The sequence below is a fragment of the Myotis lucifugus genome, unplaced genomic scaffold, assembly GCF_000147115.1.
Source record: "Myotis lucifugus unplaced genomic scaffold, Myoluc2.0 scaffold_113, whole genome shotgun sequence".
In the NCBI taxonomy this organism is placed as follows: Eukaryota; Metazoa; Chordata; class Mammalia; order Chiroptera; family Vespertilionidae; genus Myotis; species Myotis lucifugus.
Genome location: NW_005871161.1, coordinates 29,146 through 48,623, shown reverse-complemented (window position 1 = coordinate 48,623; position 19,478 = coordinate 29,146). Strand labels below are relative to the sequence as shown.

Sequence of the window (19,478 nt, the reverse complement as noted above, 5' to 3'; positions counted from 1 at the left end):
TCCCAATCTGTGCACATGCGGGGGTTTCGGTCTCATCCCCAACTGTGGGCGTGCACGAGGCAGTCGAGCAATCATGCTCTCTCATCATTGGTGTTTTATTTCTCTCTCCCTCTCCCTTCCTCTCAGAAAATCAAGAAACAAATAGTATTTTAGGAAATAATAAACATAAAGAAGACCACGCTCAACATCGGTCTTAATGAAATTTAAAAGGCCGCCAAGCACGTACCAACGCCGGGAGGGGCTGGCATTGTCAGCCAGGGTTTATTTCTTGACCCGCCGAACCACAGCTAGTTACACCAAGCACCCGGGCCACGGGGGAGGGACGGGAGAGGACAGGCCAGCTCCTCAGCTGCTTTGAAAATTCTTGGCCAAAACAAAATCTCACCCCCAACCTGATCCTTAGATGGGAGAATGCGTCCCTGTTTTTCAGTTTAGTTTGAGTCGCAATAACATTATGAACAATAATAACCGACCTCTGTGTAGTGCTTTGCAGGGTATATTTCTCAAGTCTGTTATTTCATCTAGTTTTTGCAAGGACTCTGTGACAGGCCGGTTATGATGTTAGTGATTGCTCCTGCTGGTTGGACAGCTAGCGGGTGTAGCCCTGTCCACGTGATCTCATCAGTTCATCTCAGGGCATGTTCTTCTCCCCTCATTGTACACGGAGGAGACTGAGGCGCGGGGAACTGTAGTCGTTTTCCTAAGGACACGCCGCGGGTAAGAGCGGGTACTGGACTTGGCCCCGGGCCACAGGGCCCTGAGGCCCAGGCTCTTGATGCCACAGCCTGAGACAGCATTATATTCCCACTTTACAGATGGGGACACCGAGGCCCCGAGAGCAAAACCACTTGCCCAGTTGTCAGCGCAGGATACGCTGTATCTAACCCCGAAGCCCGAGTCCTGGCCATTCTTCCTACAAGTGTAACCATTCACACTGTGGTCAGCTGGCACATCTGAAGGGCGTAGTGTTAGAATGATGTGAATGGGTTCCGGGAGCCGAGGCGGGCAGGGACTCAGCATGCGTCCGTTTAGTTCTGGGGACACCGGCCCCTCCACGGGGGTCCCCCGGGAGTGTCCATACAGAGGCCCTGGGGAGAGGGTCTGCTTGGATTGTGGGCCCAGGGCTGTCGGGACGTCCTCCTTACAGGGGGTGGGGCTCGACCTGCACCAGCTGCAGCTCAGAAAGAAGTGGCCACCGCAGAGGAAAATGCTGAGCCCATCTGAACACAGGAAGCCAAGTGAGTGTGTGTGTGTTGGGGGGAGGGGGGAGGTTCAGGCCCAGGGGGGAGGGGGAGGGGGAGGCTCAGGCCCGAGGACACAGACACCAGGCCAGGCCAGAGCCGAGGGCTCCGATCAGCTGGGGGAAGAGACAGTGTGTCCTCAGGGGCCCCGGCGAGATGTCCATGGCGGCCTCGGGCCCGCCCGTTCGTTGGGTCGTTAGTGAAGCTACAGGAATAAGTACCCAGAAGGAGACATCTGGGCACGTACAGGTCATGATCATGGGCTTGTTTCTAAAAGGCAGCGTATACTCAGGGTGTGTGTGTGAACTGCTCGTTGGCAACGGAGGGAGCAGCTCAGGAGCCTGCATTTAAATTCCCTGCGAAACGGGGCGGCCGTCGCCCGGGCTGTCACTCAGCGTCGCTTGTGAAGGGCAGTCCCTCCGCCTGGGAAGGCAGCGCTTTTCGGGCGCCAAGCCCTTCAATGGTGTCTGACAGCCAGGGTGATGGAGGCGACTGGCGGCAGCGTCGGTGACAGCTGGGAACAGGCATTTGGTCGGGGCTGCAAGGCCCTGCAGGGAACACGACAGGGGAGCGGGCTCCATTCCGAAGGGGCCGAGCCGGGGCCAGCTCCTCTCCTTTCTCCCGTCCATGCCTGGGGGTGCCCTGGAGGGGTCCCCGCAGTGCATGCCCGCAGCTAAGGGGGCCAGTGTGTGGCCAAGCCACGTGGAGAGCCATGCTGGCCAGAGTGTCCGCGGGAGGGAGGGTGAGTGCAGAGGGCCATGGCCACCCGTCCCCTCTGGCTCAGGGAGGCTGGGCTGGGTGATGGGGCAGGCACGGAGCCTCCCTGAGGCTGTCACTCTTTCACGAAGGGGCCCCTGGTCAGAGGCTCCCTGAGCACAGATGGGGTCACTGTGCAGAGGGTGAAGTCACAGCGAACCCCTCGACCTGCTGGCACCTGCTTTCTCTTTCCAGGTAGAGACAGTGGGGGAGGGAGGGGGAGATGTAAGTCTGTAAAGAAAACACACTGAGGTGCACCCTTCCTGAGGCGGCTGGAGCGAGGGGAAAAGAAAGGGTTTAAAAACACGTGTATTTAGGATGCAGCTGGACTCCAGGCCCTGGGGTTAAGCAGTCCCTCACCCCGTCTCTCTCGCTTTGCTCGTCGTTAACGTTAAATGTTAAAGAGACGGGCAGGGGCACCCCGGAGGGGCCGATTTGCTGGCATCTTCGAGAAGGGCCGGTTCCCTCCCTTTACTCTGTGGGTGGAGAACACGGAGGCCCACAGAGGGGGTAAGAGATGTTTGTGGGTTCAGACGTCCCACCCGGGCTGGTCTGATTCTAAAACCCAGGCTCTTGCTCACCATATACCCTGCCAGCCGCCCCGTACCTTCACGGTATCATATTGTGTCACTAAAGATACCGTCAGGAAAGTGAAAAGACAACCCGTGGACTGGGAGCCAGTGTTCACAGATCACACGTCTGAGAAGAGCGTGCATCCAGAGCATATAAAGAACACTCACCACTCAATCACAGAAAGACAAACAACCCAACTTAGCGTTGGGCCAAGGACCTGAACAGACATTTCTCCAGAGCAGATGGCCAGAGGGCCCGTACGCACCAGGAAAGGTGCGCACCACCATCCGCCGTTAGGAAGATGCACGTCACACGCACAGCGCACAGCGAGGTTCTGCTCCCACCCCCCCCCCCCGGGGGGCTGTGACAGGGATGCACAGGGTGATATCGTGTTGGTGGGGCGTGGAGAGCTTGGAACATGCAGGCACTGCCTAAGGGCTCATAACAGGGTGGCGCTGCTTTAGAAAACATTTTGGCAGCTTCTCAAATGGTCAGACATAGAGTTACCTTTCTGACCCAGCGATTCCACTCCTAGGTATACAACCAGGAGAAATGAAAACATACCCCCCCACACACACACACAATGGACCAGGCTGTTCATCGAGCATTATTTATAATCGCCAAAAAGGGGAAACCAGCGACGCCCAGCAGCTGAGTAGATAAAATATTACATGTGGGAGCCATGGGATGGTATTTAATTATGGAGGGGATGGAGTGCCTACGTGCGCGGTCACTGGGTGAAGTGGAGGGAGCCAGGCCCAGGAGGCCTCCGATTGGTGGCTCCATTTACGTGAAATTTCAGAAAAGGCAACTCTGCAGAGACAGGAAACAGATTAGCGATGGCCTGGGGCTGGGAGTGACTGCTAATGGGCACGTGGCTGCTTTGCGGATGAGGAAAATGTTCTAAAATTAGATCGTGGTGATGGTGACAGGGCTCTGTGCCTAGAACGGAAAGCCATCGGCCCATCGGCGTGTGGGCTTTGAGTGAGTGAACTGTTTGATACGTGAGTTATATCTCCATGAGACCCTTTTCAAACAGGTCTCTGCAGAGGCCCAGAAACAGAGCTTAAAATGCCACCTATATAATACAAACCTATGTTCCTTCAAGAAAGATTCCCACATGCATATCTTTCATGGGAAACCATGAAAATGTTATGGGAAAAGATCACACAATTCATTTTTATGTCTCAGGGAAAAAGTATCCCTTGTGACCCAGTGATTCTGTGGCCTATCAGGAAATTAGCATGAATATGTGGACAGATTTGCCTGTGAAGATGTGCATCGCGGTGCTGCCTAAAACATCCGAACATGAGGAACAAGGGCTACCACTCTGAACCCTTGCACTCTGAATGCGCCACCGTGTGCCATGAGAATCCTCTCCTTTCTTCACGACAACGGCCTTGGCGGAAGCTGTCAGCATCGTCACGCTCCTGACAGATGAAGGAAGAGCCCAAATCAAACAGCTACGAGTTGGAGCTGGGGTCTGCACCCCCGTCTGTCACCCGCCACGACCGGCAGGCGCTCCTGCCTGCGCCCCCTCCCTCGCAGCCAAAACACCAGATTGCACGCTGGCACTGGAAGCAGCACATTCACAGGTGTCAGCCGGGTGGCACTCACCCGGGGCCGTTAGGAAAGAGACAGGCTCACGCCCGTTCCAGCACTGGGCCTGCAGACTCACTGCTAAGGAAGGGCCCGGGCCCCGCCTGGACATTTGTCACAGAAACTGCCCCGTCGGGGTTGGGGCCAGTGACTTCTCCATGGAAGGCCTGTGAGTGGCTCCCCGGCAAACTGTGAGGTGTCCGTTTCAAGAAAATCTGAGTGTGTGTGTGTGTGTGAGTGTGTCTGTCTGTGACTGTGTGTGTCTGAGTGTGTGTTCTTGTGACTGGTGTGTTCCTGTCTGTAATTGTATATTTCTGAGTATGTATCTGTGTGAGTGTGTCTGTCTGTGACTGTTGTGTGTCTGAGTGTGTGTATGTCTGTGTAAGTTTCTGGGTGTGCATCTGTGTGAGTGTGTGCTTCTGTTTGTGACTGTATGTGAGTGTGTCTGTGTGACTGTGACTGCATATATGTGTCTGTGTGTGTCTGTGACTGTGTGACTGTGTGTGTGTGTGACTGTGACTACGTGTGTGTGGCTGTGACTGTGTGACAGTGACTGCATGTGTCTGTGTGTGTCTGTGTGTGTATGAGTGTGTCTGTGTGTGTGTGACTGTGACTGTGCGACTATGACTGCATGTGTGACTGCGTGTGTGTGTGACTGTGACTACGTGTGTGTGACTGTGACTGTGTGACTATGACTGCGTGTGTGTGGCTGTGTGTGGCTGTGTGTGGCTGTGTGTGTCTGTGACTGCATGTGTGACTGCGTGTGTGTGTGACTGTGACTGTGTGTGTGTCTGTGTGTGCTCGGACAGGGGCCTCACTGAGGTCACCCCAGCTGGTGGCTCACTGAGGTCAAGGCCCCTCGCATGTGCTGAGGCTCCGGGAGAAAAAGCAGTGCTCAGCAATTGTGGTCTCGCCCTGCACTATTTTTAAAGTTCAGAAAACACACAAAACGAACGGAAACTCATTGCCACTGAATAGCTAGGTCAGATTTAGATAAAGTACCGGCCCAGGGCCCAGGCTGCTGGCGTGACTGGGCAGAGTGACAGGACCGGCTCCTCAGAACCCACAGAGTCCCGTGAGCATCAAGGGCACCAACTCCTTCCCACCCCACCCCCGGGCTGAGGACGCCCCGCCCGCCCTGCCCCCTCACGGCAGCTGTGAGGCATGGTTATCACTCCCATCCAGATGAGGAGATGAGGCCCCCGGATGTCAGCCGCACACCCCTGCCCAGGGTCCCCTCGTCCGTGGGGAACAGGGCTGGGGCTGGAACCCGGTCCTTCTGCCCCCAGGCCCCTGCTCTTGGCAGGGCTCCGCCCAGCACCCCTCCCCCAGCTCCCTGTCTCCACCAAGTGCTTTTAAGTGGGGGCTGAGCCCGCTGTTGGCTCTTTAACCACCGATTTTCCATGAAGAGAGAAGTTTTGTGCAGAAAGATCAATGAAAACAAAATGCTTGGCGAGGAAAGTTCTCTGAGCCGCCGTGCAGTATCCGCGAGCCCCCGCCTCTAACCACTTCCTCACACATCAGGAACTCTGGCTTTTTATAGCTGGGACAGTGTAGAAAACACCACAGGGCCCATCCCCAGTCCACAGCCCCCCAGCCCGCCTGCTCGGCGCCCCACCGCAGCCCAGCCTCGGACTGCCTGGTCAGCTCACAATTTAGAATGTGGGGCTTTGACCTGGAGTACTTTAAGCACATGGCCACGCACGTGTGTGTGCATATGTATGTGTGTGCATATGTGAGCATGTGTGTGCATATGTGTGCGCACACTGTTTGTGTGTGTGTGTGTTCTCTTGAGTCAGAGCACACGCAGTGATGCTCAGAAAAGCCGGCCCCTGCTCGTTGGAAAGCTGAATCCGGGGGCAATCATCCTGCCACCATTTGTGGGCACCACTGCCGACCTCCCGGCCCGGGGCTGGCTGGGCATTTATGTCCACTGCCGCTCGCAGGTCCCCACCATGAGCCCGCGATCTCCCTCACTCACAGATGCTGGGCTCTGCAGGCCCCAGCACGGGCAGCCTGCGCACACCTCACGGCAGCAGGAGCCTCCGCTTATCGGAATGGGTTGAGGACAGGACACTATGTGGGGCCCAGCCCGTCTGGAGTCTGTAGACCAGGCTGCCTGCCCGGGTCTGAGCAGCTCAGAGCTCTGGGACCCGGTGCGGCCGCGTCAGGGTCCACCCCCATGTGTCCTGCTCCCTCGGCTTGGGGTCCGATGGCCTGGCCCCGCCTCTGACTCTGGCCACAAGGTCCCTCTTGGACCCAACAGTGAAGTAGACATAACAGTGAGCACAGTGCCACCACCTCGCATCCAGAACCCACCAGGTGTGCGTGCAAGGCTTGGCCTTGGAGCCGGCCACCTGTTCAGGTCCTGCCTCTGCCCTGTGACCCTGAGCAAGTCGCCCGCCTCTCTGTGCCTTGATTTCCTCCCGGAGCCCGGCTCCCACCCTCCGTTCTCAGAGAGGAGACTTGCCGTGATTGGCTGGAGACTCGCCGTGATTGGCCGGTTCTTTCACAGTGACTGCGTCCCCCAGTCTCCTGGGTGGGCATCTAGTTTACACCCAAGTCCATCTTCACTGAGCCGGAGGGCTTGCTCGTCAGGGAGCCCCGGAGGTGGTGGTGGGACATGGAGCCAGTTCGGATCTTGGTCCCTGTTCAGCCACCATCAGTGCTTTGCCTCCACATGCAGCCTTAGTTCATAGCGAAGACGGAGGTCATAGCGAAGATGGAGGGCCACCCGGTCCAGCGTGCTCACCTCACAAATGAGGAAACTGAGGCGGAGGGAGACATCTGTGCACGACCACACAGCATGTGGATGGCAATTAATCCATCCTGACCTCCCGAATGCCTATGGCACCTCCGAGCAGGGTCCTGGCCTCCCACTGTGCCCTGAGGTCTCAGGCTGAGCAGGAGGAGGGAGGGAGGGAGGCTCTCAGCCCCGTGTCTGCTCTCTCCCCAGGGTGGCTCCGCGCTCTCCCCCGCCGCCGTCATCAGCCCAGAGCGGGCACAGCAGCAGGCAGCTGCCTTGGCACAGGAGGTCGGCTGCCCCGCCTCGCCCATCCAGGAAATGACATCCTGCCTCCGCCAGAAGCCCGCCGACGCCCTCAACGACGCCCAGACCAAGGTGGGCACGCGTGTGCCAGTTGGGAAGGGACATTGTCCGAATGTTTACAAATGGAAACCCGGGCCTGGGAAGGAGGCCTGGCCGGCCCGAGGCCACATGCTCCCCGCCCCCAGCGCTGTGCACAGAGGGTGCGGTGGGCTATGCGTGGGTGCTGAGGGCAGCGGCTCCGGGTGCCTGGGAGCCTGCGTGTAAAGTGGAGGGTAGGAGATGATGGTGAGGTGATGTGTGTGAGGGTCTCGCCTGGGCGGGGACCGTGCTGAGGGTCACGGTGCTGCTGCCGTGGAGCTGGGCCCTGCCCCTGCGCCTGAGACAGGCAGCTGGGTGCTCCCTTCTCCTGCCTGCAAGGACCCGGCCCCCGTCTCTCGCTGGCCCTGACGTGAGTGAAGGGGACGCCAGCAGGGACCACTGCTGTCATCTGAGCTGGTGGCCTGGTCCCTCCGGCAATCCGCCTGGACTGGCAACCGCCCTGGGGCCGGGCCTCAGGTCCCCGATGGGAGCACACTGAAGCAGTGGAGCCAGCAGGTGGTCCGCGGGCCATGAGAGGTCCGAAAGGCTGGCGACCGCTGCACTGGAGAGTGGCCGAGGCTGACCCGTTTCCCTGTGACCTCCCGCCCCAGGACACCGGCCCTGCCTTGATCACTCTCTCCTCTGCCCGGCTCACACCTGGGCGTAGGCTTACCCGGTCCCCCTGGGGTGTGGTCACCTCGGAGGGGGCTCTGGAAGCTCCCCTGGACCAGTCATTGCTCAGACCCTGACCCACCTTCCAGCCCCTGCCACTGGCCCCTGGTCGTTTTATTCTGATTTCCCGGTAAAGCCGCAGATGGGCCACCGGCACCATGTCCATGATGGTTTAGCAAAGCGACGCTCCTAGTTGTTTCAGCCCCATGTCCTTTAAAAAGAGTGAACTCTGCCTAATCAGCGCCATTCCTCTGCACCCACGCAGCTCCTGGCTGTGAGTGGCCCCTTCCACTACTGGGGCCCCGTGCTCGACGGCCAGTTCCTGCGAGAGGCTCCGGCCAGAGCGCTGCAGAGGGCGCCGCGGGCCACGGTCGACCTGCTCCTCGGGAGTTCGCAGGACGACGGGCTCATCCGCCGGGCGAAGGCCGTGAAGGTAGGTGGGGTGAGGGTGGGGACGTGGGGCTCAGAAGGCCCTGTGGGGTGTGACCCTGGCTCTGGTCCTCAGGGTCTGACCTTGTCAAGAGTCACTGACCGGCCCTGGCCAGTTTGGCTCAGTGGATAGAGCGTTGGCCCATGGACTGAAGGGTCTGGGTTCGATTCTAACTAAGGGCATGGACCTCAGTTGCAGGCTCGAGTCGGGGTGCGTGCAGGAGGCAACCAATCCATGTGCCTCTCTCACATGGATGTGTCTCTTTCGCCACCCACCCCCCACTCTGTCTAAAAATCAATGGAAAAAATATCCTTGGGTGAGGATTAACCAAAAAAAAATAGAGAATCATTGACCTACTCGCTCATTTACAAAACAATCGCTGACTAACTACTCTGTGTAAGGCTCTCTAAGGAGTGTGGGGGGTGGTCACAGGGTTGGGGTTCAGAAACAAGACACGTGCAGAACTGTGAGCAGCACAGACACAGCCACAGCCACAGCCACAGCCACAGCCACAAATGGCTCCGGGAATGGATCCCCGTGGGAAACGGTGAGCACTGGCCAATCAGGGCCTCCGGAGCTCCAGGTCCCAGCCTGCGGACACCCTGTGCCATGAAGGATGCTCGGCCCGCAGAGAGTGGGAGAGGAGAGGCAGCTGGATGGCAAAGGGGTGCTGTTCCCCAGTCCTGGCAGGGAACCCCCAAAGGCAGCCTTCCAAGCCAGTATATTTAAACCCAGGAGAGCGGGTGCCTGCTGCCTGGCAATGTGGTTTCCTGCGGCTCGGTGTGAACACAGCAGAGAGGGAAAAGCTGTGAGCTCATTTATCGGCCTGAACACACTTCCTGCCCCAGCCAGGCCTCAGCTCCCCTCTCTAGGATGCGGCTCATCCTGCAAGACGCCAAGCCCACCCTCCGGCCCACCCCGCCCTCCTCGTCACTGCTCTGGACAGGCCCTTGGGCTGTCACCCCTGGGAGGGTGACCCCGGTGCCTGGCACACAGTGAGGACACACACGCCGGCCACGGGGCCCATCTGCCTGGCTCTGTGGAATATAAGGCAGCAGAACTGGAAGGAACAACAACCACAAAATCCTTCATGCAAACGGGACCTCGCGTTCCCTTGCGCTGTCCTGTTCCCTCGGCTGCTGTCTCACCCGGGCGTCGGCCTTCAGCGAAGGAGCACCGCGTGGACGGGAGAGACACAGGGCACTTATCTCGGGAGTTATTGCAGCGAAACATTGGAAGCAGCTCAAATGTCCATTAGCAGAGCGACGGCTGGATAAACGAAGGTGCCGCGAGCCAGGAGAGGTTAATGGGGACGGAGAGAGGAGGAGCTCCCTCCCGCTCACTGGCCGGAGGAAGGCCTGAGACGCGGTGTCCAATGGGAGCAACGACTGAGAACGCAGCCCTAGCTGTGTGGCTCAGTGGATAGAGCGTCGGCCTGCAGAGTGAAGGGTCCCGGGTTCCATTCTGATCAAGGGCACATGCCCTGGTTGTGGGCTGGATCCCCGGAGTAGGGCGTGCAGTAGGCAGCCAATCCATGATTCTCTTGCATCATTGATGTTTCTCTCTCTCTTTCCCCCTCTCCCTTCCTCTCTGAAATCAATAAAAACGAGAATGTAGAGCAATGTGAAATGAAGGCGGCATTCACATTTTAAAAACAGCCGCCCCACCCTTGTGTGTGAAGACGGGAGTGTAACTTCACGTGAATTATGTGGAAGGTTGATCGCGTGGAGAGACACGGCCACGCCGTCAGCACCGCGGAGAGTCACACATCGGCCTGGACGGGCGTCAAGTCTGTCTTCCAGCTCCCAGGCCCGTTTGCCTATCACCCAACACAGCGAGGCCACTTACTCCGTGCCAGGCCCCGGGCTCAGAGTTCGGGTGTTAACACAAATGCCATCTGCCCTCAAGGAGCTCCCAGTCAGGGGAGAGACAGAACAGGGGGGAGGAGTCACTGCGATATAGTTCCTCACACACTGTCTGGAGCGGTGAGACCGACTGCAGGACGGTGAGGACGGTGGTGGGAGAGGTCACTGCACCCGCAGGGCCCTGCCAGCCCGAGGGGCGGAGATGAGGAATCCCCCAGGCCCTTGTCCCCACGCTGTCTGTCAGCAGAGCGGGGAGAGTGTCCTCGGATTGGAATCAGGAGCATCTGCGTTCCCTTAGAGCAGCGGTTCTCAACCTTCCTAATGCCGCGACCCTTTAGTGCAGTTCCTCATGTTGTGGTGACCCCCAACCATGAAATTATTTTAGTTGCTACTTCATAACTGTAATTTTGCTACTGTGATGAATCGTCATGTAAATACCTGATATGCAGGATGCATTTTCATTGTTACACATTGAACATAATTAAAGCATAGTGATTAATCACAAAAACAATATGTAATTATATATGTGTTTTCTGATGGTCTTAGGCGACCCCTGTGAAAGGGTCGTTCGACCCCCAAAGGGGTCGCGACCCACAGGTTGAGAACCGCTGCCTTAGAGCCTGAGCCTCAGTTTCCTGATCTGTAACATGAGGAGATGACTAGTGGACACCCTCGATATTGAGAGGATTCAGATATGCACCAGCGTCTGGCAAATAGGATGTGCTCAATAAATATTAGTTTTTTGCACTTAAAATAGGTTTTTATTATTTTTGTGTTTTTTTTAGAGAGAGAGGAAGGGAGAGGGAGAGAGAGATAGAAACATGGATGAGCGAGAAACATCAATTGGCTGCCTCATGCACGCCCCCTACTGGGATTTGAGCCTGCAACCCGGGCATGTGCCCTGACCGGGAATCAAACCTGCGACCTCTGGTGCCTGGGCCAATGCCCAACCAGCTGAGCCACAGCGACCAGGCTCACTTAATCCTGTAACTGTGCTATTATGATTAGTGTTGAAAACTATTGTCCCAGATCCAGAGAATTATCCAGAGAAAGCAAGAGGCATGCACAGAGCGTCCGATCACTGAGTGACCTCCCCTGACCAGAGACCGATTTCCCAATTGTGGCAGACACACCCCCACATGCACACACACCCCCACATGCACACACACCCCCACATGCACACACACACACACCCCACATACACACACACACACACACACACACGGGCACGCTTCCGCCTCATGCCAGCCCCGCATCAGTACCATCGGAGCCCAACCCACACACACACGTGGTCCAGATTCTAGGGGGAAGTCCCAGGAGGGGCAGGAGCCCCCGCCCCAAGTGCAGCCCCAGGACCCACCTGTCACCTCAGCAGGGACCCACCAAACTCTGAAGACGGAGCGGGTGAGGGGGGCTCCCGTCAAGTCCCTCAGGACCCTCACTCACCTGCCATCCCTCCCGGCGGTGACCCACCCAAGGAGCCCTATGACCCCCCCCCCCCCCCCCCCCCGTGAAGCACATACCGTGAGCGTCAGGGCCACCGAGACACCGGAGGCTCCGTCCTGGGCGCGTGAGCGTGTTTCCTGAAGTGGCAGCTCCCTGTTGGAAGTCTTCATCAGTCCGCCCGGTGGGATTTCTCTCCCCTTCTCTCTCTCCCCCTCCCTGACGGTGACACCGACAGTCTGCCTACGCTGCCCGGCCATTCATTTGCATGAGCAGAAGCACATTTGTTCCAAGACGCGATGTGCCTCCTCCCCCTCCAAGCACAGCATCTTCAAGGAAGGCAGGAAAAATCCGAAACGGCTGCCTCACCCAGAGCTTGGCTGGGCCAGGAGCAAATGGAGAGGAGACCTGGGGGTGGGGGTGGGGGGTGGGGGGAGCGGCACCTGGCAGCGTGCGATGCTGGCACGGGCCCCAGCAGGGCAGAATCCAGCCTCTGTGACAGATCCTAGCAGCCGACCAGGCAGGAGCCCAGGGAGCACACAGGTGTCCTGAAAAGAGGTGCTGATGTGCGGAATCCGTCCATCAGGGTGTGTGTGGGGGGCGGGGCCAGAGTCTGACCCAGCCCAGGACCTGAAGTCAGAAAATGGGTCTAAGTTCCTGCCTTCAGCCAGAGGATTTGGGCAAGCTGCTAGCCAGAACTGCAGTTCCTTAGCCTTCACGTGGGCACAGTGCGGCCAGCCCCGCCCATCCCCATGCGGCCTGAGAGGGTGCCAGGCCCAGGAGACAGTGCCCAGGTCTCGGGGGACCCTGCCCGGCCCCTGGCTCTGGGCTCTGCGAGCACACCCACCACAAGCCTGCGGCCAGGCCCTCAGAGATGACCCTCCACACGCCCCCTCCCCTAATGAGCCCCATGGCCCTGCGGATCAGTGGGATTGGCTTCTCCCCCAAATACACACTTGTATTTGTTATTCGCTGCCTTAATGAGGGCCGTGATTATGTCTACTATTTACTCAGCCATGTTTTCCACTGGGGGCGCTGGGAAAAGATGAACGTGAGCCAGGATGGGTTCTTTTTTTAATTTATCTTTAGTCAAAAGTATCACAGTTGTCCCCTTTGGGTTTTTTTTCCCCCCATTGACCCCCTCCTCCCCACACCGGCCCCTCCCCAGGCCTTCACCACCCTATTGTCTGTGTCCATGGCTTATGCGTATATGCATATAAGTTCCTCAGTCAATCACGCTCCACTCACACCCCCACCCCCGCCTTCCCTCTGAGATCCCAGTCTGTTCCCTGCTTCTATGTCTCTGGATCTATTTTGTTCATCAGTTTATTTTGTTCATTAGATTCCACATCTGAGTGAGACCCTGTGACACTTGTCTTTCTCTGGCTTATTTTGCTTAGCATCATACTCTCCAGGTCCCTCCATGCTGCCCCAAAGGGTAAGAGATCCTTCTTTTTTATGGAAAACACAGGCTGGATTCTTTACTCTAGTCCTTATTCATTCATTTAGTTCTGATTTTAAAAGAAATGGAAAGGAAAATATTTTCATGGGTCCCTAACGTTGTGGGGGGCCCCAGGCACGGGCCCACTGTGCCTAATGGAGAAGGGAGGCCTGTCCCTCAACACCCACAGCAAGTAGTAGGGACAGGAGTCAGCCACACATTAATTCATGCAAGCATCCCGCGTACATTCATGCAGGGGCTCTGGGGGAAGGCTGTCATCCAGCAGATAAAGCTCCTGACTTGTGGAGTTTGTGTCCCAGGGAGAGAACAGTGTCGTGTAAGCAAATACACGGAGGGTTTCAGGTCTCGGAAAAGTGCTCCGAAGAAAATGAACCAGTCACGGGCGAGGAAGTGATGCAAGGGAGGAAAGCCCTTTGTCAGGGAAGCCAGGGCGGTGACTGTGCTCTGAGGCCTGCATGATGAGGAGGGGCAGCTATGGAGCCAGCTATGTGAAGAGCCAGTGCAAAGGCCCTGGGGCAGGGATTGCCTGGGGGACAGAGGAGGCCAAGGGTTAGAAACCCAGGACAATGGAGGCAGTGGTGGGAGAGGAAGTCAGACGTGTCTGAGGGGCATGTTAGATGCGTATCATTGGCCATCAGAAAAGTGATTTTATTCTACTTGTAGTGGGCCGATGTTGGAATGTTGTAAGCCAGGAAGTGAGTATATTGATTTATCTTTTTAAATAAGAGCATTCTGGCAGCTCTGTGGAAAACTGACGCTGGAGGAGTGACAAAGGAAATAGATGCCAGATTACACCGCCGTGAGGTCCCGGGAGCGAGCGCGTATGTTAGATAGGGGTGAGAGACCAGGTATCGGTGAGAAATAACCCAGATTTGGGGCATGTGTTGGCTTGGCCGTTGGGCATATGGGTTGGGAGTCCAGGAGAGGACACCTGTGGGCACAGGTCTGGAGGGAAGCCAGGAAAATTCGATGTCACCAAAGCCAAGGAGAAAAGCTTCCGAAAGGAAGCCGCGGTCAAGCACCGGATGTCACTGAGAGCGGAGGGTGACGAGGACAGTGATCGGCTGCTGGACCTGACGGTGCGGTCCTGCGTGGCCTGGCTGAGGGCCATTTCCTCTGAGCAGAGGGGGCTGCGGGGCCAGCGAGAGCAAGGAGGTGGGCCCTGCGCTTCCAGAGCCACACTCTCTCCCCTGCGCCATCGCCTCCCGGACGCAGGCGCCCACTGGTGCTCGGGGGCACTCTGTCCCGGCAGCTGCCAACCACGGGGGACCCTCCTCCTGGCCTCTCCCGAAGCCACGCCAGCCGCCCAGCCATCCCCTCCCGCACCATCCACACCTGACAGGCTAGTGAGTCCTTCTCGCCGCCGAACATTCTCTGCTGCAAAGATGTGTCGGGCGTGGTCCATCCCCAGCTCCACTCGAAGCCCCCAAAGAGCAGAGAACTTAGCCCGTCCTGGCCCCCGCTGCATCCTAAATGCTCCGCCACCTGTCGGCACTCTGTAGACATTTGTTGGAGGAGCAGTGAATGCTCCGCAGCTCACCAGGATGCGCTGAGAGTGTGGGCCGGGGGCTTGCAGCCTGATCACATCCCCTCCTCCCGTTCTAGCCGCAGCCCGGCCTGCTTGGAGATGTCCACAGACACAGCTGACACATGCCAGCGTGTCCTGATAAGGGCATTCCGCTGTTGACACAGAAGCCTGGAAATATGTAAACACACATCCCAGGACCAGATGGGGCCAAGGGGCCTGGGCCGCACACTCACAGCTGTGCCCCTGACGTTCTGCCGCCTCCTCTTCAGAAATGAGGGCAGGGCCGGGCCGGGGGGGGGGGGGGTGGAGGATGGTCCTCCCCAAGCTCCCCCAGAGCAGACCGGAGGGACGAGAAAGGAGGCAGAAAGAAAGAGGAGGGGCAAAAGGAGACGGAGAGGGAGCAGGAGAGAGGGGGAAGGAGGGAGGGTGGAGGGAGGGAGGAGAGGAAAGGTATTTCCATGGGAACACAGGTCCCCCAAGAGCCACCTGTCTCCCCCGACCGTCTATGTAAAATGGCCCTGCCCTGTGGCTCTCACGCTGCAGTTTCTCATCACTGCGCCTGTCCCCTGCTGAGCTGCACAGTTATTTGCTTATTTTCCGTCTCCACCCACCGGAACACGGGGCCCACGGGCACGGGGAGCCTGTTTTCCGAGGCCAGGCCGCCATGTCCCTGTGAAAGCACAGGCAGCCGTCATGGCGCCTGACTGAGGCCATGGGTGAGCCCGGCGTTAGCTCTCCCACGGCCCCAGGCGACACGGGCAGTCCCGGGAGGGAGAGGCATGGGGTGCGCCTGTGTCAGCTTGGCCCATGCGGGCCAGGCACCGAGCGATGGCCCCACGGCACTGACCTGTGGTCCTCACACCCCCCTGCGCGAGGGCCCCCACCTGCCCATCGCGGGTGCGGGAGGAGGCACGGAGGGCAGCCCGTTGCTCGCGATCACACAGCTGGAAGGAGCGGAGCTGGGATCCACACCCAGCAGCCTGAGCCAGCACCGTGGGCTGGACGCCACGTCCCCTGCTTCCCAGAGAGAGAATTCTAGAGAAGGTTCTGAGCAATACCTGCAGAATCTGACCGGGGAATTTTTTTTCTCTCTCTCTCTCTCTCTCTCTCTCTCTCTCTCTCTCTCTCTCTCCCTCCCTCTCTCTCTCAGCAATTTGAGGAAAGTCAAGGCCGGACCAGTAGCAAAACAGCCTTCTACCAGGCGCTGCAGAACTCGCTGGGTGGCGAGGACGCGGACCCGGGCGTGCTGGCCGCCGCCACGTGGTACTACTCCCTGGAGCACTCTGCCAACGACTACGCCTCCTTCTCCCGGGCCCTGGAGAACGCCACCCGGTAAGACCGGAGCACACGGTTCCTGCCGCTGCGGCCCCTGGCGCCAGGGGATGCCCAGGGCGTGAGAGAGACTGAGGTTCGGGACCCGGTGCTGCACTGTCCTTCGAGTCATCCGGTCAGTCCCCAGCGGGGGTGCCTGCCCGCCAGGGGCCAGTGAAATGCTGATGGAGCGAGAGTCCGGCCCAGCTCAGCAGGGCGGACTCCAGTCTTCCCTTAGTTCGTACCTTCCTTCTCTCCCAGCCAGACTCAGTCACTGGCCTCCATGGGCCTCCCCACAGCGCGGCTCTCATCTCTGTCCCGCCCACCACTCTTCCAGGGGGACCGTGGGATGAAGCACACGGCCTTCACCTGCCCTTCCAGAACCTCACCCCAGGCCCCTCCCTCAGAGCCGCCCCTGAAAACACCGGAGCTGCCCAGACACCGGCTGGGGGGGAGGTTACCTCCTCACCGAGGGACTCTCATGGGTGTCAGACTGTTGTTACAGCATCTCTGCAGGGTGGGCCCCTGGGCCCATTTCTCAGCTGAGGCCATGGAGAGTCAGACATGCAGGGAGGGCTGAGTGGGATTCAAACCCTGGAGGCCCGGTTCTAGCCAGGCCAGCCCCTCCCCAGCTCCCAGCCCTGCACTGCCCCACGCAGGGCCCGCTGTGGCCAGCGCGGGCTTCTGAAATGCATTCCCATCACCCCAAAGGGGAGCCGGTGTGAACCATGTCCCCCTCCTCACCGCTGACATTTGGACTAGAACGTTCTTTCTGGGGAGGGCTGTCCTCTGTATCGGAGGATGTTTACTTTAGCAGCATTCCTGGCCTTGACCTACTAGATGCCAGTAGAAACCTTTCCACCTCCAGCTGTGACCACCAAAAAAGTCCCCAAATGCTGCCAAATGGTGGGTGGGGGGGGGGGGTATCACGGAGAGAGCCTCGGGTCCCAGGAATCCTGGGCATGAAGCACGCTGAGCTCTGTCCTTTAAAACGCGCAGTGCTTTTCAGTGCTTTCCTGTTCTGCTCCGTCGGCTGCTGTGTGTATTTGTTTTATCATAAAATGTTTTGCTCCCAAATCGGTAAGTGATACTGATGCTCTGAGAAGATGTTTGTCTACAAGTCTCCTGATCCTAAGGTGCTTCTCCGTGGACACCAGCGTGTGATCACGGCGGCCATAAAGCAGACTGGCCCATGTGCTCTCCGCAGGCCTGTGCGAGGGCCTTGGTGGCCGAGGGACGGTGCCTGGGAGAAGCCTGGGCCCGGCACAGTTGTCACAGGCCCTCCTTTGTCCTCCTTCCTCCAGGGACTACTTCATCACCTGCCCCGTGATCGACATGGCCCGCCACTGGGCGAGGAGGGCCCGCGGAAACGTGTTCCTGTACCACGCTCCCCAGAGCTACGGCCACGGCAGGTAAGGGGGCTGCGTGGCCACAGCGGGTGTTGGCAAATGGAGGGGGTCTGACGGCAGAGAAAAGAGGGCGGGACTGAGCGACAAGTCCTGACTCAATGACAGGGGACTCACCCCTTCACCTCTGTGAGCTTCTGTTTCATCATCTGAAAAATGGGTATAAGAGCAGCAGCCCCTTTAGTTCACGGTACTGCAGGAAGGGAAAGTCAAAGAAAAGATACAGGAAGTGCCTTGGAATTGCAGTGTTAGCTGTTGATGGGGAGGAGGCCTTCATCCCACATGTCTATGGCTCTGAAAACAGCAGGTGAGGCAACCACCTCATTTGACAGGTGGGGTGCGAGTCCGTTCTATTCTAGTTCAAAGGCTCCTTGGGGCTCAGTGTTGCCATCTGCAAAATGGGAGTGGACGGGTGGGAGAGGCCACGCGCAGTGACCCTTCACTGGGCTCTGCGGGGCCCTGCACCCAGGGCCCAGGAGGAGGAGAGCGAGGTGGAGGGCCCGAGCTCCCGGCCCCTGGCTCGCTGTCTCACACTGAGCCTGGAGGAAACGTCAAGGTTATGCCATTTAGACACGAGTAAAAGGCAGTGCGCTTGGTCACCTTTAAGGTGCGGTCCACCTCTCACTTCCTATCATTTTGGGGGGCGAGAGGCAGAGATGGTGGTCGTGGACAGAGGCACAGAGTGTCCTGATTAGAGCAGCACCTCTGGGCCAATCACCGTGGCTAGAAACCCGCTCTGAGTCTTATTAGCTCGGTGACCTAGGCAAATCACTCAGCCTCCTTGGTGACTCAGTTTTTTCATCTGAAAAATGGGGGTAGGCGTGGGAGTACTTGCCTCAGAGGTTCCCGTGGTGATGAATGTGTGTAGCCCACGGGTCCGGTGAACTGTAGTGCTAAGTGTCCCCTTAATTCTTGTCCATCAGGGCGCGTCCCTGGCAGCGCTCGCGCCTGCGTCTTCTCGCCCCAACACCGTCTGGTGGCTGCCATCTCTGTAGTAGACGCTGAATCAATGAATGAATCACAGAAACTGATTTGTTGGCACGTTTCTCTCGCGCTGCCCTGGAGCCGTCGGCCCTCTCATTTGTTCCTGGCTCGGACCTACAGACTTAAAATAGATGTGTGCGCCTTACGTGTTCGGCCATCTGTCTCGTGCCTCTGTTCCGTGAGCGTACATTAGCTCTCCTGGCATCGCCAGTGAACAAAGCCCAGTAAATCCCCGCCTTCTCCCTGACCGCCGTTAATGCCTCACAGACCAGCGTGGCTCGGGGACGGCTCACCTGCGTTATAGATGGGATTTTTGTCCCTGAAATTGAGGGACAAACTCTGTGAGGAAGGACCTGACTCTTTTGAATGGGTAGGGCTCTTGCGATTAAAAATCTACCCAGGCTCCATACAGGATGGGGGACCACTCTTTCAGTTTGGGAGAAGTGGCTCAATACAGTGGAAGAACACCTTTTTTTGAGGTCAATTCCATCTTTTCTGCTGAGGAGTTCTCTTCATTTGAGCAGGTTCCTGTACCTCAACTTCCTTACCCATGAAATGGGTACAGTCACACCTGCTTCCCAGTGGGAAGGTTCAAGTCAATGGGCGTTAAACACCTGGCACATCGTAGCTGTTCGTTATTGGTTATTTTCTCTTTAGGAAAAATAAGGTTCTGAGAAGAAGAGAAAAAAAAAACTTAAAATGACTAAAGACACAGCAATGTTCCATCTTTATAAGTTGTCTCAACCTTGGAAAACAAAGCCGTAAATTCTAGACTGAAGACATTCTGTACACCACCTTCTAGACAGCTCTGTGCATTCCGGGGGCTTTAACATTTCACATTCCAAATATTATCTTTCTAGTTGACTGTCTTGGCGAGTTCGTTGGAATTGGTGGCTGGATTAGTGGCTGGATTCTTGACTTGGGGCCACTGCTCTGGCTCTGTCCTGTGATTAACGAGATTATTTCCCAGTGAAGACAGAAGTGAGTCGCTTTCTGAAACTGACCACTCGGGTTTCGTGCCGAGATTTCGTGCCGTAGAACAGCTTGTGGTGTGCATTCTCTTCGATCCTGATTCGTCGAA

The 19,478-nt window shown here is 57.6% G+C and overlaps 1 protein-coding gene across 1 annotated transcript in view; it reads left to right on the top strand.

Annotated features, from left to right (window-relative positions):
* The window catches only part of TG (thyroglobulin), a 154,923-nt gene that overhangs the window by 130,025 nt on the left and 5,420 nt on the right, over window positions 1-19,478 (top strand). The window contains exons 36-39 of the mRNA XM_023757773.1: window positions 7,126-7,290; window positions 8,234-8,401; window positions 15,847-16,028; window positions 17,312-17,419. Of these exons, the coding sequence (XP_023613541.1) occupies window positions 7,126-7,290; window positions 8,234-8,401; window positions 15,847-16,028; window positions 17,312-17,419 (623 nt within the window). The remainder of the gene's footprint in view (window positions 1-7,125; window positions 7,291-8,233; window positions 8,402-15,846; window positions 16,029-17,311; window positions 17,420-19,478) is intronic.